The following is a 17,500-nucleotide window of genomic DNA, read 5'->3' as shown; positions in this document are numbered from 1 at the left end:
AGTAGAGTATATGCCAGAGAGTGAATAGTAGAGTACATGACACAGTGTGAAAGTAGAGTACATATGACAGAGTGTGAATAGTAGAGTATATGCCAGAGAGTGAATAGTAGAGTACATGACACAGTGTGAAAGTAGAGTAGATATGACACAGTGTGAATAGTAGAGTACACATTACACAGTGTGAAAGTAGAGTACATATGTGTACAGTGTGAATAGTAATTAACCAGTGATGCCACACAGGGACATATTCCATGTACACCATTAGGCAAAAGACTAAAAGGTTCTCAGTTATTTGTGAGAATGTCCTCCTCCTCCTCCTCCTCCTCCTCCTCCTCCTCCTCCTCCTCCTCCTCCATGACTGAAGTGCCCTGAGCATGATACTGTCCCACCACACGGCTCCCTTTCTGACACCATTGGGGGCTGCCCCCTTGCACGGGTGAGGCATGAATGCAATTTTGTTGTATGCAGTGTGCAGTGTGCAGTGAACTCTGGTGGGGGTGGATGGAGGGGGATGGAGGGGGGGGGGGGGGTAACGGACATAGAGCAGAGGGGGGGGGGGGGTGGAGGGGGGTGGAGGGGTGTTATGGGACACAGAGCAGGAGTGGGTGTGTATGTGTGTGTGTGTGTGCGTGTGTCACACACTGTGGCGAACTGACACAGAGGAGAGGGGGGCGGGGGGAGGATAACGAACGCAGTGCAGAGGGGGGTTGATGGGGTGGGGGGGGTGGGAACACAGAGCAAGGGGGGGGGAGGGGGGGGGGCTGGGAACAAAGAGCAGAGCGGGGCGGGGGGTTGGGGGGAGAGCAGAGCAGGGCGGGGGGTGGGGGGTGGGAACACAGAGTAAGGGGGCGGGGGGGGGAGAGCAGAGCGGGGCGGGGGGGGGGGTGGGAACCCAGAGCAAGGGGGGGGGAGGGGGGGCTGGGAACAAAGAGCAGAGCGGGGCGGGGGGGGTGGGGGGGGAGAGCAGAGCAGGGCGGGGGGTGGGGGGGTGGGAACACAGAGTAAGGGGGCGGGGGGGGGGAGAGCAGAGCGGGGCGGGGGGGGGTGGGAACCCCAGAGCAAGGGGGGGGGGGGAGGGGGGGGCTGGGGAAACAAAGAGCAGAGCGGGGCGGGGGGGGGAGAGCAGAGCAGGGCGGGGGGTGTGGGGGTGGGAACACAGAGTAAGGGGGCGGGGGGGGGGGAGAGCAGAGCGGGGCGGGGGGGTGGGAACCCAGAGCAAGGGGGTGGGGAGGGGGGGCTGGGAACAAAGAGCAGAGGGGTGGTGTGTGAGGGGTGGGGGGGGGAGAGCAGAGGGGTGGTGTGTGAGGGGGGTGGGGGGGAGAGCAGAGGGGTGGTGTGTGAGGGGGGTGGGGGGGGGGAGAGCAGAGGGGTGGTGTGTGAAGGGGGTGGGGGGGGGGGGAGAGCAGAGGGGTGGTGTGTGTGAGGGGTGGGGGGGAGAGCAGAGGGGTGGTGTGTGAAGGGGGGTGGGGGGGAGAGCAGAGGGGTGGTGTGTGAGGGGGGTGGGGGAGAGCAGAGGGGTGGTGTGTGAGGGGGGTGGGGGAGAGAGCAGAGGGGTGGTGTGGGAGGGGGGGGGCTGGGAACAAAGAGCAGAGGGGTGGTGTGTGAGGGGTGGGGGGGGGAGAGCAGAGGGGTGGTGTGTGAGGGGGGGTGGGGGGGGAGAGCAGAGGGGTGGTGTGTGAAGGGGGTGGGGGAGAGCAGAGGGGTGGTGTGTGAGGGGGGGTGGGGGGAGAGCAGAGAGGGTGGTGTGTGAGGGGTGGGGGGGAGAGAGCAGAGGGGTGGTGTGTGTGAGGGGTGGGGGGGAGAGGCAGAGGGGTGGTGTGTGAGGGGGGTGGGGGGGGAGAGCAGAGGGGTGGTGTGTGAGGGGGGTGGGGGGGCACAGAGCAGAGGGGTGGTGTGTGAGGGGGGGTGGGGGAGAGCAAGGGGGTGGGTGTGTGAGGGGGGGTGGGGGGAGAGAGCAGAGGGGTGGTGTGTGAGGGGGGGTGGGGGGGCACAGAGCAGAGGGGTGGTGTGTGGGGGGGGGTGGGGGAGAGAGCAGAGGGGTGGGTGTGTGAAGGGGGGGGGGGGGGAGAGCAGAGGGGTGGTGTGTGAGGGGGGTGGGGGGGAGAGCAGAGGGGGTGGTGTGTGAGGGGTGTGGGGGGGAGAGCAGAGGGGTGGTGTGTGAGGGGGGTGGGGGGAGAGAGCAGAGGGGTGGTGTGTGAGGGGGGTGGGGGAGAGCAGAGGGTGGTGGTGTGTGTGAGGGGTGGGGGGGGAGAGCAGAGGGGTGGTGTGTGAGGGGTGGGGGGGAGAGCAGAGGGGTGGTGTGTGAGGGGTGGGGGGGGAGAGCAGAGGGGTGGTGTGTGTGAGGGGGGTGGGGTGGGGGTGGGAGCAGAGGGGTGGTGTGTGAGGGGGGGTGGGGGGGCACAGAGCAGAGGGGTGGTGTGTGAGGGGTGGGGTGGGGGAGAGCAGAGGGGTGGTGTGTGAGGGGGGGTGGGGGGGAGAGCAGAGGGGTGGTGTGTGAGGGGGGGTGGGGGGGCACAGAGCAGAGGGGTGGTGTGTGGGGGGGGTGGGGGGGGAGAGCAGAGGGGTTGGTGTGTGTGAAGGGGGTGGGGGGGGGGAGAGCAGAGGGGGTGGTGTGTGAGGGGGGTGGGGGGAGAGAGAGCAGAGGGGTGGTGTGTGAGGGGGGTGGGGGGGAGAGCAGAGGGGTGGTGTGTGAGGGGGTGGGGGGGGGAGAGCAGAGGGGTGGTGTGAGGGGGGTGGGGGGGCACAGAGCAGAGGGGTGGTGTGTGAGGGGGGTGGGGGGGGGGAGAGCAGAGGGGTGGTGTGTGAAGGGGGTGGGGGGGAGAGCAGAGGGGTGGTGTGTGAGGGGTGGGGGGGAGGAGGAGAGCAGAGGGGGTGGTGTGTGAGGGGGGTGGGGGAGAGAGAGCAGAGGGGTGGTGTGTGAGGGGGGTGGGGGAGAGAGCAGAGGGGTGGTGTGTGAGGGGGGTGGGGGAGAGAGCAGAGGGGTGGTGTGTGAGGGGGGAGGGGGTGGGGGTGGAGAGCAGAGGGGTGGTGTGTGAGGGGGTGGGGGGAGGGGAGAGCAGAGGGGTGGTGTGTGAGGGGGGTGGGGGGGAGAGCAGAGGGGTGGTGTGTGAGGGGTGGGGGGGAGAGCAGAGGGGTGGTGTGTGAGGGGGGTGGGGGAGAGAGCAGAGGGGTGGTGTGTGAAGGGGGTGGGGGGGAGAGAGCAGAGGGGTGGTGTGTGAGGGGGGTGGGGGGGGAGAGCAGAGGGGTGGTGTGTGAGGGGTGGGGGGGGGAGAGCAGAGGGGTGGTGTGTGAGGGGGGGGGGGGGGGAACACAGAGCAGAGGCAGGTGGTGTGTGAGGGGGGGTGGGGGAGGAGGAGCAGAGGGGTTGTGTGTGAGGGGGGTGGGGGGGAGAGCAGAGGTTACTCCTGCTATCAGAGGCTGTCAGGGCTGTAGAGGGTGACAGCAGAGGGAGTAGAGACTTCAAGAATCTCTGGTGACAGCAGAGGGAGTAGAGACTTCAAGAATCTCTGGTGACAGTGAGAAATTCAAAACATTAGGATGACAACATGGGGGACGGTACGATTTAGGACGGGCACAAACTATAATTCAAAAAAGTAGTGACTGGTCTGCAATAATTCCTCATATTCATTGATTTGCAATGGTCTACCACGTTTCTCAACCTTTTTTGAGCAAACGCCCCCGTGGCCTATTGATAGGCCTCCCTGAGTGCCCACTAGAAGTGGCATCCCTGCAGGGCCGGCCCAAGCCTTTATGGGGCCCTAAGCAAAATTTCATCCGGGGCCCCCATACCAACACATACTCAGCATGATATGCTTCATAAGCTTCATTTAGTAATCAACCAGTGCTCTCCCCCATCCTCCTCCATGACTGAGGTACCCTGAGCATGGTACCGTCCCACCGCACTGCTCCCCATGGGGCGCCACTGAGGGCTGCCCCCTTGCACGGGTGTAAATGCAAATTTCGTTGTGTGCAGTGTGCAGAGTTCACTTGTGTGCTGTGGAGTGCTGTGTCACAATGACAATGGGAGTTGGAGTTTCCCAATGGGCTTTCTTTTTTCACTTTCATTTGAGGGGTAGGAGCTAAGGACATGCTGGTAGTTTATTTGGTGAACAACCCGTTTCGCTGTTGCTTCATCAGGTTTACTCTGACATTCCACATGTCACCCAAAGGTGAACAGGGTGATTACCTGGTCACATGACCTCACCCACGTTACTGTTTACATTATCGAATGCACTTGTTGTTTACATTGTCTTCTAATGCACTTGTTGTTGTTTATATTATTGAATGCACTTGTTGTTGTTTTCATTGTCTTCTAATGCACTTGTTGTTGTTTACATTATCGAATTCATTTGTTGTTTATATTATCTTCTAATGCACTTGTTGTTGTTTACATTATCTAAAGCACTTGTTGTTGTTTACATTATCTAAAGCACTTGTGGCTTTTCGTCAGGCATACAATTCACCACACAATTAAAAACTTTAGGCCAACTTAATTTTCATGAATGCTGCATAAAAACACACACATCCGCCATTACTTAATTCAGCTCACGCACCCCCTTGTGGCAGGCCACGGACCCGCAGGGGTGCACGGACCCCAGTTTGGGAAGCCCTGGTATAGCACATCATCATGCAGAACTGGCATTCAATGTCCTTAAGAAAGGAAAGGGAGAAGTAAAAGAAAAAACGTAGAAAGTGGAAAGTATTATAGAAAGTGCATAACTACAGGTATGTCCAAAGACAGATGAGAATAAAACTGTTTTTAATTTCGTTTTAAAACATGATAGTGTTGGAGCAGTACTAATTTGAACAGGAAGTTGGTTCCAGCATTTGGCAGCATGATGACTAAATGTCATTTCACCGTGTCTGGATTTCACCCTAGGCACAGCACAACGTAGCCTGGGAACTCCCACACTGCCTTTAGCTGTACACAGTAGTTTCGGCCTGAAAGACAGTCTAGTGAGGATGACATCATGACGTCCAAGATCATGGGCACTGTGTCATAATTGCCAAGCATTCCGACCTTAACAGTTTCTCTGCCCAATCAGACAGCATGGCAGCTGTGTGGGAATGAGAATCATGCTGTAGCTCTACATTTTACAAGGCAGCGTTTAGTATTACTTACTTCCTTTAGATATGATATGTTCAATAGGAGCGTTTAGTATTACTTACTTCCTTTAGATATGATATGTTCAATAGGAGCGTTTAGTATTACTTACTTCCTTTAGATATGATATGTTCAATAGGAGCGGACACCTAGGGGTGGGAATTATTAACAACTACTCCAACCATCCACATACCAAACCATCCACATACTGTAGGCTACATGCAGAGTGTGATTTGTTGAAGAACCAGAAGGGGGGGGTAAGTTTCAGATTTTAATCCACATCAGCTACATGCAGGGTGCGATTTGTTGAAGAACCAGAAGGGGGGGTAAGTTTCAGATTTTAATCCACATAGGCTACATGCACACTCTCATTACACAATGGGACCAAAACCCAGTTCCACTTTTGCTACAGTGAATTGTATAGTTATCTGTCGATTTCATTTTGGTTTTTGTTGTTTTGTTTTTTTTTACGTCAGTGACACTTAAACGTCTGGTCATTGTTATATACTAGTATTTCCACACTAGTTTACTGTTTATATGGTACAGGCCTATTGGTTTGTAGCAGACAGCCAACCCACCAAATGGTCGTGAAAAGTCAGTTTGGCTGGAAGAAAAGAAACATGGCTAAGCACATTTTTTGGAGCTGATCATCAGTGTGCAGATCTACCCTTTTCAACTGGTAGAAAAGACACTCCACTTAAACCTGTAGAGATAGTTAGAAACTACATACATGCTTTAACTGGGCCTACTAATAACTGGGCCTACTAATAACTGGGCCTAATAATAACTGGGCCTACTAATAACTGGGCCTAATAATAACTGTACCATCTGTGATTTCCTTCCGGAGGGCACGCTGCATATCAGTGCATCAGTGAGAGACAGGGTTGCCAGATGAGGCTGATGATTTCCAGCCCTAAAAATGTTCAAAACCCGCCTGGAAGCACAAAATCTCGCCCAATTCTACTAATTCCTATGGCAAAAATTGGGCAGGTTTTTCTGCAAAATGCCATTTTTACCCTCACACGGCCATCCTAAGCAGGCCAATTCTGCGGGAAACAGCCCAATCTGGCAACACTGGCGAGAGCAAGAGAATTGTAAGTAAGTCATCACTGCTGAGAAAAAGACTAAACAACTTCATCCGTTGGGTCTCGTTGGACCAGTTCGCCCGGTCTGCCATCGCGCATATCACTCCACTGCCCCAGTCTTACATCATGCATACAGTATCACTACAATCTGGATCATACAGTATCACTACAATCTGGATCATACAGTATCACTACAATCTGGCTGTATCACTATAATCTGGATCCTACAGTATCACTACAATCTGGATCCTACAGTATCACTACAATCTGGATCCTACAGTATCACTATAATCTGGATCCTACAGTATCACTACAATCTGGATCATACAGTATCACTACAATCTGGATCATACAGTATCACTACAATCTGGCTGTATCACTATAATCTGGTTCTCCAAAGCTCATTAAATACAGTGTAGAACAGTCGGTGCCTCTTGAAAATCATCCATTGGCTTTGGCCACATGGGCTCATTTCATTTCACACTCAATTCAATTCCAAATAACAAAAACAGTTCACAATTCAGAATTTATTAAATGAAAGTGCAAAGCAAACTCCACAGAACATTTTAATTCAGAATTATACATTCGGAATTAAAGACGACGCGTAGGTGTGGCCACTCTCACCAATACTAATACAGAGACACATGAACACTTTTCAAATGCAGTGGAATGTAATTGTAACTCAGACACCATAGACTGAATAAAACATTTCAAATGCAGTGGAATCTAATTGTAACTCAGACACCATAGACTGAATAAAACTTTTCAAATGCAGTGGAATGTAATTGTAACTCAGACACCATAGACTGAATAAAACATTTCTACAAGAATCTGAGGGTTCATGTGATTCATTTGAAATACATATTATATATATTTTTATAAATATATATTTTGCTTGTATGTGTTCCTTGAACTGATGAGTCTAAAGTTGTGTTCTGTTTTTGATTTATTTATTTATTTAAAATTACTATAATTACACATTATATTAAAAATCCATGAGGTTTCCACTATTTTGCAGTCATAATTTGTCAATATACTAAGACTGTTTCAAAAATGGCATAACACATTAAATTACTAATATATTTTATATTTCGTAATGCATGTTACATAAAATGGTGTTGGTCATGGCAGTTTCCAATTCCACTTCAGTCATCAGCAGAAAGCCTGAAAAGAAGACATAGCATAGGCTGTCAATAGTGGGTATTGGAACATGGGGAAGACACGTCTATAGCGTGAAGGTTTGCGATTATAATAATGGGGGAAGACACACGTGTAGCAAGAAGGTTTGTGGTTTTAATAATCTCCAGGCCAGTTGCTAAGATACACTTGTAAATATTTCTGTAAGATGAGAGAGTGACTTCTGAACATTCCCAACCAAGTGGAAACGTGTGTACCTTCATTAAAACCTGTTTGCCATGTCGTGTGGCATGTCATCAATCTACTCACGTTCTAGAAGGTCTGGAATGGAATCTACTCACATTCTAGAAGGTCTTCCACCTGATGGCTGAAAAGATGGCGTGCAGGAAGTAGAGAAGTGTGGCGATGTAAGCAAAGACCTGGAGGAGGAGAAGAAGGAGGAGAAGAAGGAGGAGAAGAGGAGGAGAAGAGGAGGAGAAGAGGAGGAGAGGAGAGGAGAGATGGGGAGAGGAGGAGATGAGGAGGAGAAGAGGAGGAGATGAGAGGAGAGTAGGAGAGGAGGAGGAAGAGGAGGAGAGGAGGAGGAGAAGAAGAGGAGGAGTAGAGGAGGACATGATGAGGATGAGATGAGGAGGAGGAGATGAGGAGAAGAGGAGGAGGAGGAGAAGAGGAGGAGAAGAGGAGGAGGAGGAGGAGATGAGGAGGAGAGGAAGATGAGGAGAAGAGGAGAGGAGGAGGAGAGGAGAGGAGGAGAGGAGGAGGAAGATGAGGAGGAGAAGAGGAGGAGGAGAAGAGGAGGAGGAGGAGGAGAAGAGGAGGATGAGAAGAGGAGGAGGAGGAGAAGAGGAGGTGGAGGAGAAGGATGAGGAGGAAGATGAGGAGGAGAAGAGGAGGATGAGAAGAGGAGGAGAAGAGGAGGAGAAGAGGAGGACAGGAGGAGGAGAAGAGGAGGAGGAGAAGAGGAGGAGGAGGAGGAGAAGAAGAGGAGAAGAAGAGGAGGAGGAGATGATGAGAAGAGGAGAAGAGGAGAAGTGGAGGAGGAGAGGAGATGAGGAGGAGAAGAGGAGGAGAAGAAGAGGAGAGGAGATGAGGAGAAGAGGACGAGGAGGAGAGGAGGAGAAGAGGAGGAGGAGAGGAGGAGGAGAAGAGGGGAGGAGGAGGAGGAAAGGAGGAGAAGAGGAGGAGGAGAAGAGGAGGAGGAGAGGAGATGAGGAGGAGAAGGAGAAGAGGAGGAGAAGGAGAAGAGGAGGAGAAGAGGAGATGAGGAGAAGAGGAGGAGGAGAGGAGAGGAGGGGAGGAGGAGGAGATGAGGAGAAGAGGAGGAGGAGAAGAGGAGGAGGAGGAGGAGAAGAGGAGGAGGAGGAGGAGGAGGAGGAGAGGAGGAGAAGGAAGAGGAGGAGGAGGGGAGGGGAGAGGAGAGGAGGGGAGGAAGAAGAGGAGGAGAAGGAGAAGAGGAGGAGAAGGAGAAGAGGAGGAGAGGAGAAGAGGAGGAGGAGAGGAGAAGAGGAGGAGGAGGAGAAGAGGAGGAGAAGAGGAGGAGAAGAGGAGGAGAGGAGGAGGAGGAAGCGGAGGAGAGGAAGGAGAAAAGGAGGAGGAAGAGGAAGGAGAAGAGGAGGGGAGGAGGAGGAGGAAGAGGAAGGAGAAGAGGAGGGAAGGAGGATGAGGAGGAGAAGAAGAGGAGGAGGAGGAGGAGGAGGAGGAGGAGATGAGGAGGAGAAGAGGAGGAGGAGATGAGGAGGAGGAGGAGAGGAGGAGAGGAGAGGAGGGGAGGAGATGAGGAGGAGAAGAGGAGGAGGTGGAGGAGGAGGAGGAGGAGGAGGAGGAGAGGGAGAGGAGGAGGAGGAGGAGAGGAGAAGAGGAGGAGGAGGAGGAGGAGAAGAAGAAGAGGAGAAGAAGAGGAGGAGGAGAAGAGGAGAAGAGGAGGAGGAGAGGAGAAGAGGAGGAGGAGAGGTGAAGAGGAGGAGAGGAGAGGAAGAGGAGAAGAAGAAGAGGAGGAGGAGATGAGGAGGAGAAGAAGAGGAGGATATGAGGAGGAGAGGAGGAGGAGAGGAGGACGTGATGAGAAGATGAGAAGGAGAGGAGGAGGAAGAGGAGGAGATGAGGAGGAGGAGATGAGGAGATGATGAGGAGAAGAGAAGGAGATGAGGAGGAGAGGAAGATGAGGAGAAGAGGAGACGAGGAGGAGAACATATGAGGAGGAGATGAGGAGGAGAACATATGAGGATGAGATGAGGAGAAGAGAAGGAGATGAGGAGGAGAGGAAGATGAGGAGATGAGGAGACGAGGAGGAGAACAGATATTACACTCAATCTTTTCTATCTCAGTAGCTCAGTTTTTATTATCAGTATCATTATGTTTTCTATCTCAGTAGCTCAGTTTTTATTATCAGTGCGGGAAATCAGCTCTTCTTACGTACTTTGTGAACTTGTTTTGTTTTGGTCCAGGTGTGGTATGTGTGTTAGTAGCAACTAGACTGCAACAATAGGCCTACTCTCTTTCATCTTCTTAACGCCCTAGTGCAGCACCTATGTTATAACCTTACTGTCACCAGAATTGTAATGGCTATGTCTTAATCTGTTACTCAAGGCTCTCAGTATTGTCATAGCAATGTTGTTATGATGTAGTTTAATATCTTCAGCGAATAGTGAATAGGCCCGCCGGCGACCCCATCTGCACTAAGAGGCTACAGGAGCAGTCCTGACAATTTCAATATGCTGTTGTATTGCTCACGCTAGACCTACCCTTGACTTGTCAGTACCCAGTGATGCTGCATTTTTTGGATCGGCCCTTTCCGAGATCTGAGCTATTCTACGTAATGGGGGCAGATTTTGTTTACATTTAAGAAAAGTTATAACATAGGCCTACACCAAATATTTTCCCAAAAGGTGTCGCTGTTTGCTAGTTGTCTGCAGCTGTTGCATAAGCTTTTGGATGTTTTTGGGAATAAATAAAGATGTTATTTTGAAATGTAAACAAACAACTACCCCCATTACAATGAACAGGATCTCGGAAAAGGCTGAAGAGAAAAAAAAAACCCTCAGGTACTGACAAGTCCGGGGTAGTGTGAGCATTAACAACTGCATGTTGAAATTGGCTAGAGTTATCCTTTAACTCAATATTTTAGCAGCCCAAAATACACCTCCTCGGACAAAGTTTAGTTCCTGAGTACACCTCACCGTAGCTGAGATAGTTTAGTTCCTAAGTACACCTTACCGTAGCTGAGATGTCCATTTTGTAGTACATGTCCTGGGTGGCGTTTCTGGAGCTGTTCTCCGCCATGTCGATGGTGACCTTGGCCAAGGGCACGGCCGCGCTCAGGTAGAGGACAGTGGCCACAAAGTGGTAAAAGACATCCTGAGAGGAGATGAGGAGGAGATGAGGAGGAGGAAGGAGATGAGGAGGAGGAGAGGAGGAGGAGAGGAGGAGGAGATGAGTGGTAGAAGACATCCTGAGACAGGAAGCAAAACGGGTCAAACGGGCCAAACAACAGCCATCCACACTTTACAATGTCGAGGGTACACACCCCTCACACTTCATTAATTAACAACAGCCATCCACACTTTACAATGTATCACAGACGAGGGTACACACACCTCAAACAACAGCCATCCACACTTTACAATTAGGGTACACAACAGCCATCCACACATTACAATGTCAGCAAACATCAGCCATCCACACTTTACAGTGTGTCACAGAGTCAGCAAACAACAGCCATCCACACTTTACAATGTGTCACCGACGAGGGTACACACCCCTCACACTTCAGCAGATTTGTCTTTTGTTGGGACATCATTAAAGAAATTTCACTTTGACACAATGATTATTTTCCACACACCGCGCTCTTCCGTCTTGTTGGTGCGTCTCTCACTTATTCCTTATCATTTGCTTAATTGTGTATTATTTGAGTTGGGTTAGTAAAAGAGTATTGTAGTGATGTTTGTTACCGCCAGGTTTAGTTTGGGTTTTTTTGTGTTTTTTTTCCCCCTGTCAATGCCGTCTTGTTGGGGACCCTTAATTTCATTATTGTCCTCCACAGACAGCAGCGCTCATCAGTGGCGGCACCTGGGAAGTGGGGCGGAGCGCTGAGGATAAAACTGAAGGCTGACCTCCGATCGCTCTCCTACTCCGAGCATCCGGCCTCGTCTACTTCCCAGTTGCGACTACAGCTGCTTTTTGACTTTTTGAAAGCCATTGACTTTTTGCCGCTTTTGTGTTTTTTTATACCTACAACAGGGGCGCGGCCCCTTATCTTTTTCATCCCTAGACTTTTGCATAATAGGAGCTCGGCTCCTTTTTGTTCACCCCCTCCTTTTTGTTTAATAAATATCTCTTATTTTCTACCATTTCCGTTTTTGAGTCCCATCTATGTTACCATCTGTAACATGTGTAAAGAGGTAAACTTAACAACAATAATATGATCTAACATAATGACTATCACACTCTTGGACACCTTCATTGAACAAACGCCCCCTTGACCTCATCATAAGCCTGCCAACGCCCCCTTGACCTCATCATGACCCTGCCAACGCCCCCTTGACCTCATCATGACCCTGCCAACGCCCCCCTTTGGATTCAAAAACAAAATAAACGAATGTCCCCTAATGGCAACTGAGCCCCCTGTTGAGACTCAGTAGTAGACACCTACCGCTGCTGCCCAGCCGCTGCTGCTGCGATACGCCCCCCTAGGGCTCCCTAACACCCCCTCCTGTAGAGACTAGAGGCCCCTAGGGCTCCCTAACGCCCCCTCCTGTAGTGTCCCCCTAGGGCCCCCTAACGCCCCCTCCTGTTGAGACTCAGTAGTGTAGACCTGCCGCTGCTGCCCAGCCGCTGCTGCTGCGATACGCCCCCCTACTGCTCTCTAGCGCCCCCTAGTGTAGAGACTAGAGACCTACCGCTGCTGCCCAGCCCCTGCTGCTGCGATGTGTCCCCCTACTGCTCTCTAACGCCCCCTAACGCCCCCTCCTATGAAGACTAGTAGGGGTTGCTGTAGCGCCCCCTAGTGTTGACCTACCGCTGCTGCCCAGCCCCTGCTGCTGCGATGTGTCCCCCTAGCGCCCCCTAGTGGAGAGACTAGAGACCTACCGCTGCTGCCCAGCCCCTGCTGCTGCGATGTGTCCCCCTAGCGCCCCCTAGTGTAGAGACTAGAGACCTACTGCTGCGTCCCTCTAGCGCCCCCTAGTGTAGACCTACCGCTGCTGCCCAGCCCCTGCTGCTGCGATGTGTCCCCCTAGCGCCCCCTAGTGTAGAGACTAGAGACCTACCGCTGCTGCCCAGCCCCTGCTGCTGCGATACGCCCCCCTACTGCTCTCTAGCGCCACCTAGTGTAGAGATTAGAGACCTACCGCTGCTGCCCAGCCCCTGCTGCTGCGATGCGTCCCCCTAGCGCCCCCTAGTGGAGAGACTAGAGACCTACCGCTGCTGCCCAGCCCCTGCTGCTGCGATGCGTCCCCCTAGCGCCCCCTAGTGGAGAGACTAGAGACCTACCGCTGCTGCCCAGCCCCTGCTGCTGCGATGCGTCCCCCTAGCGCCCCCTAGTGTAGAGACTAGAGACCTACCGCTGCTGCCCAGCCCCTGCTGCTGCGATGCGTCCCGCAGCCGAACACGAACATCCAGATGAGGGTCATGAGGAAGCAGAAGACGGAGACGGTCATGACCCAGGCCTGCGGGTTATGGGGCTCGATAAACGTGGAGGCCACCAGGGTCCACACCAGACCCCCAAACACCTGACGACAGAAGTTATTATTATTATTATTATTATTATTATTATTATTATTATTATGACATGACCCAGGCCTGCGGGTTATGGGGCTCGATAAACGTGGACGCCACCAGGGTCCACACCAGACCCCCAAACACCTGACGACAGAAGTTATTATTATTATTATTATTATTATTATTATTATTATTATTATTATTATTATTATGACATGACCCAGGCCTGCGGGTTATGGGGCTCGATAAACGTGGAGGCCACCAGGGTCCACACCAGACCCCCAAACACCTGACGACAGAAGTTATTATTATTATTATTATTATTATTATTATTATTATTATTATTATTATGACATGACCCAGGCCTGCGGGTTGTGGGGCTCGATAAACGTGGAGGCCACCAGGGTCCACACCAGACCCCCAAACACCTGAGGACAGGGAAGAGGAAGGGAGAACACCTGAGGCAGGTACTGACAGGTAAGGAAGGGAGAAGTGTTACTGTATTTCGGTAACACTTTATTTCAGGGATGCATCTATTAGCACTAATACATACAATGTCCCTGTATAAGTAACTTGTAAGGCATGTACAAAGCAAAATCAAATATTTGTTAGGCATGTATTCGCAAATGTCTTGTTCATGCACAATAAGGGATTTATTACCAATTTAACCTTAGTAAGGACCTAGTAGGCCTTAGCGTTTGCTTAGAACATACCTTACAAGTTACTTAGGCCGGCATTAACATTGTATGTATTAGTGCTAATAGATATATCCCTAAAATAAACTGTTACCGGTATTTCCAGGGTACATTAAGATAAACCAACTTGCTCATGTTTAAAATACTATGACACGCTAAGCCCCCCACATTTGGGCTTGCATGCCCACGGGGACCCCGGTTCGAGTCCGACCGGGGTCATTTCCCGATCCCACCCGGTCTCTCTGTCCCACTCGCTTCCTGTCACCATCTCAGACTGTCCTATCAAATAAAGACATAAAAGCTCCTAAAAATATATTTTTAAAAAATTAAAAAAAACACTAGGGAAATGTTTATTTAAATTTTAAATCATTATACATTGTATTATTGATGATTATTCATTTCACTTGATGGTAGTATTGGCTGGGCCACCCATCATCATGCGTGACAACAAAACGTCAATCGGCAATCAAAACATGTTCCATGCGAGCGCTAGCTTGGTATTTCACTCTTTGTCCCTGGAGGCACTCCTAGGCATCAGGTCAAACTGGGCTAACTCGTACATACGGGGGAAGTATTTTAGTCATCCAACACACACACACACACACACACACACACACACACACACACACACACACACACACACACACACACACACACACACAAACACATACACACACACACACACACACACACACATACATACACAGGCACACACACACACACACACACATACACAGGCACGCACGCGAGCACACACACAAACACACATACACACATACACACACACACACACACACACTATTCTAGTCAGGGGCGTGTCAGGATCATGAGGGTGAAGTTTTCTAGTCAGGGGTGTGTCAGAGAATCCGCCTATCTACAAATCACCTGCACAGAAAACGGAAACGCAAGAATTTCTCAAGTTCTCTCATCTGACACAACAATATGCCAAACTACTTTTTGAAATCACATTCATTTGCCTACATTATAATAAAGAACAAAAAACACATACTGTTTGCCCATAATAATAATAATAGAAATTGAATGATAAATTATAAAATAAATAAAAAATGTTACATTTCATTTGTGTCTCTTGTGTTACCCAAGGTCATCTTAAAAACATAAATATATAAAAATGAAGCATGTAAAAAAAACACATCAGAAAACAAAACATATCAGACTACAAGATGAAGTCAGCAGCACAGAGCCAAAATCTTAAAATAATGAAAACTATTATTAAATGAAGAGTTAAGAAACTTACGATTTCTAGAATATAAAACATGTCTGGTAGTTCTGTAAAGATGGCGCATCCACTTGGCAGACGCGGCCTGTAGCCAGTGTTCATGTCCATGTCCATGGTCGCGAGGCGAGACGAGAGACAAGGAAGGAAGAGAACCCAGAGAGGCGATCGCCAGGCGAGACGAGAGACAAGGAAGGAAGAGAACCCAGAGAGGCGATCGCCAGGCGAGACGAGAGACAAGGAAGGAAGAGAACCCAGAGAGGCGATCGCCAGGCGAGACGGGAGACAAGGAAGGAAGAGAACTCAGAGAGACAATCTTACACTGGAGAAGGAAAGGAACCGTCTCTCTGTTTTAAAGACGGCAACTTGAAAAACAAGCTGGCTAACCTATGTCATCTTCCAGACCCACCCAGCCAGCTGAAGTCAGTTGGAGCCAAACCTGTCGTGCTGAAGGATGACTGAGGCGATTAGGAGCTTACTCGTACTTTCCATATGAACATTTTTCATACAACTCAAAGAGTCAAAAATATTTATTGACTAGCATATTGCCATGATAGACAATTGTCTTTGATTGAAGGCTGTCTGAAGGAATGTGAAGGATTGTAATAGTTTATAAATTGACTAATGTAGTGATTCTAAAACTGGAAATCATTTTGAAATCATTTTCTATACATCAAAGTAATGTTTGTGTGTATGCTGTTGAGTATTTATTTGAGTTTCGTTGTTTATTGTGCCAGAGGTGGACCCTGAACAGTTGGGAACATTTCAAAAGTGGGGCCCAAGTTGGACATGGTTGGGAAACCCTGGTCAAATGCATACAGCATACACAGGGCCGGATTAAGATGGCCTGGGGCCCCTAGGCTACAGGCTGCTGTGGGGCCCCCGGGAAGGCAAATTTCGCCACAAATTTACATAGACAGTGTCATAATTACGAGATAGGAATTGAGGATAACATGTCTACCAACTGTACTGAATAAAAATATGTATTTTTCAATATTGCATCTTGTCACAATTCAGCTTTTTTCACTTTTGGCCAATCAGGGGGCCCCTGGCAGGTGGGGGCCCTAGGCTGCAGCCATATCTAGCCTGTGGTGGGGGCCCCTGGCAGGTGGGGGCCCCTAGGTTGCAGCCATATCTAGCCTGTGGTGGGGGCCCCTAGGCTGCAGCCATATCTAGCATGTGGTGGGGGCCCCTGGCAGGTGGGGGCCCCTAGGTTGCAGCCATATCTAGCCTGTGGTGGGGGCCCCTAGGCTGCAGCCATATCTAGCATGTGGTGGGGGCCCCTAGGCTGCAGCCATATCTAGCCTGTGGGGGCCCCAGGCAGGTGGGGGCCCTAGGCTGCAGCCATATCTATCCTGTGGTGGGGGCCCCTAGGCTGCAACCATATCTAGCCTGTGGTGGGGGCCCCTAGGCTGCAGCCATATCTAGCCTGTGGGGGCCAGTGGGGGCCCTAGGCTGCAGCCATATCTAGCCTGTGGTGGGGGCCCCTAGGCTGCAACCATATCTAGCCTGTGGTGGGGGCCCCTAGGCTGCAGCCATATCTAGCCTGTGGTGGGGGCCCCTAGGCTGCAACCATATCTAGCCTGTGGTGGGGGCCCCTAGGCTGCAACCATATCTAGCCTGTGGTGGGGGCCCCTAGGCTGCAGCCATATCTAGCCTGTGGTGGGGGCCCCTAGGCTGCAGCCATATCTAGCCTGTGCATTAATCCGGCCCTAATGGCCAAAGGCTCTAAGACAGCCTAAGACAGCTCTAAGACAAGTTTTGGTATTGATGAGGTTGCGTGCCTGCTTCACTTATCCTGATACATTGGCTTTTGCATTTGCTTGTTACGAAGCTATACAGGACATTGCATCGCTTTATTCAGCATTCAGCATTCAGTGCATTCGGCACCTTTCACTCAGCACTGTTGCCGCCCCAGCAACCAACGCACCCGAGCACAGCTGCTAGGAAGGGGTTAAAGCCAGCAGCCAACGAACACCAAACAGCTCAACTGCCTTATTTTCCTGTTATTTATTTATTTATTTATTTATGTGCCTGCTTTACTTATCCTGTTACATTGGCTTTTGCATGTGCTTGTTACGAAGCTATACAGGACATTGCATCGCTTTTTTAATGACAGATTCCACGAGAGACTGGTACAGTAGGTTGTTGACAAAATGCCCTTTCTAACATCAGACGCTTTCAGTTTCCTCAGGAGCAACATGATCTCCAAAAATTCCGTGCTCCTGGACACGGAATTGTTTTCCGTGATGGGCACACGGAAGTGCTGTCTATAGGCTATTACCACAGCACTGTGTTAACTCTATCATTAGAAATGCTAATCCTAAACAAAATAATGCTATAGCAATTTAAAGTTGTGCCCTGACCAAAACATTCCCTAACCTTAACCTGTCATTAAAGACATATTTTTGAGAAATACCTATTCCAGTTGGTTGCTAGGCTATCAAACTCATATAAAGAATGAAATAAAACTAGCTGTGCCCAGACCAAAACAATCCCTAACCCTAACCTGTCAGTAAGAAATGTT

The 17,500-nt window shown here is 50.6% G+C and overlaps 1 protein-coding gene across 1 annotated transcript; it reads right to left on the bottom strand.

Moving 5' to 3' along the window:
- Nucleotides 1–6,945: 6,945 nt before the first annotated feature.
- LOC134445921 (myelin and lymphocyte protein-like) lies at nt 6,946–15,205 on the bottom strand. Its single transcript, XM_063195490.1, has 5 exons — nt 14,995–15,205; nt 12,885–13,052; nt 10,540–10,680; nt 7,668–7,745; nt 6,946–7,353 (listed from the first exon to the last, which is right to left on the bottom strand). The coding sequence occupies exons 1-4, from the start codon at nt 15,088–15,090 to the stop codon at nt 7,671–7,673; spliced, it is 480 nt and encodes a 159-aa protein (XP_063051560.1). The 5' UTR covers nt 15,091–15,205; the 3' UTR covers nt 6,946–7,353; nt 7,668–7,670.
- Between the last annotated feature and the right edge of the window lie 2,295 nt (nt 15,206–17,500).

Source organism: Engraulis encrasicolus, chromosome 1, assembly GCF_034702125.1.
Source record: "Engraulis encrasicolus isolate BLACKSEA-1 chromosome 1, IST_EnEncr_1.0, whole genome shotgun sequence".
In the NCBI taxonomy this organism is placed as follows: domain Eukaryota; kingdom Metazoa; phylum Chordata; class Actinopteri; order Clupeiformes; family Engraulidae; genus Engraulis; species Engraulis encrasicolus.
Note: the sequence above shows the minus strand (reverse complement) of the source record. Positions and strands in the feature narration are given on the sequence as shown.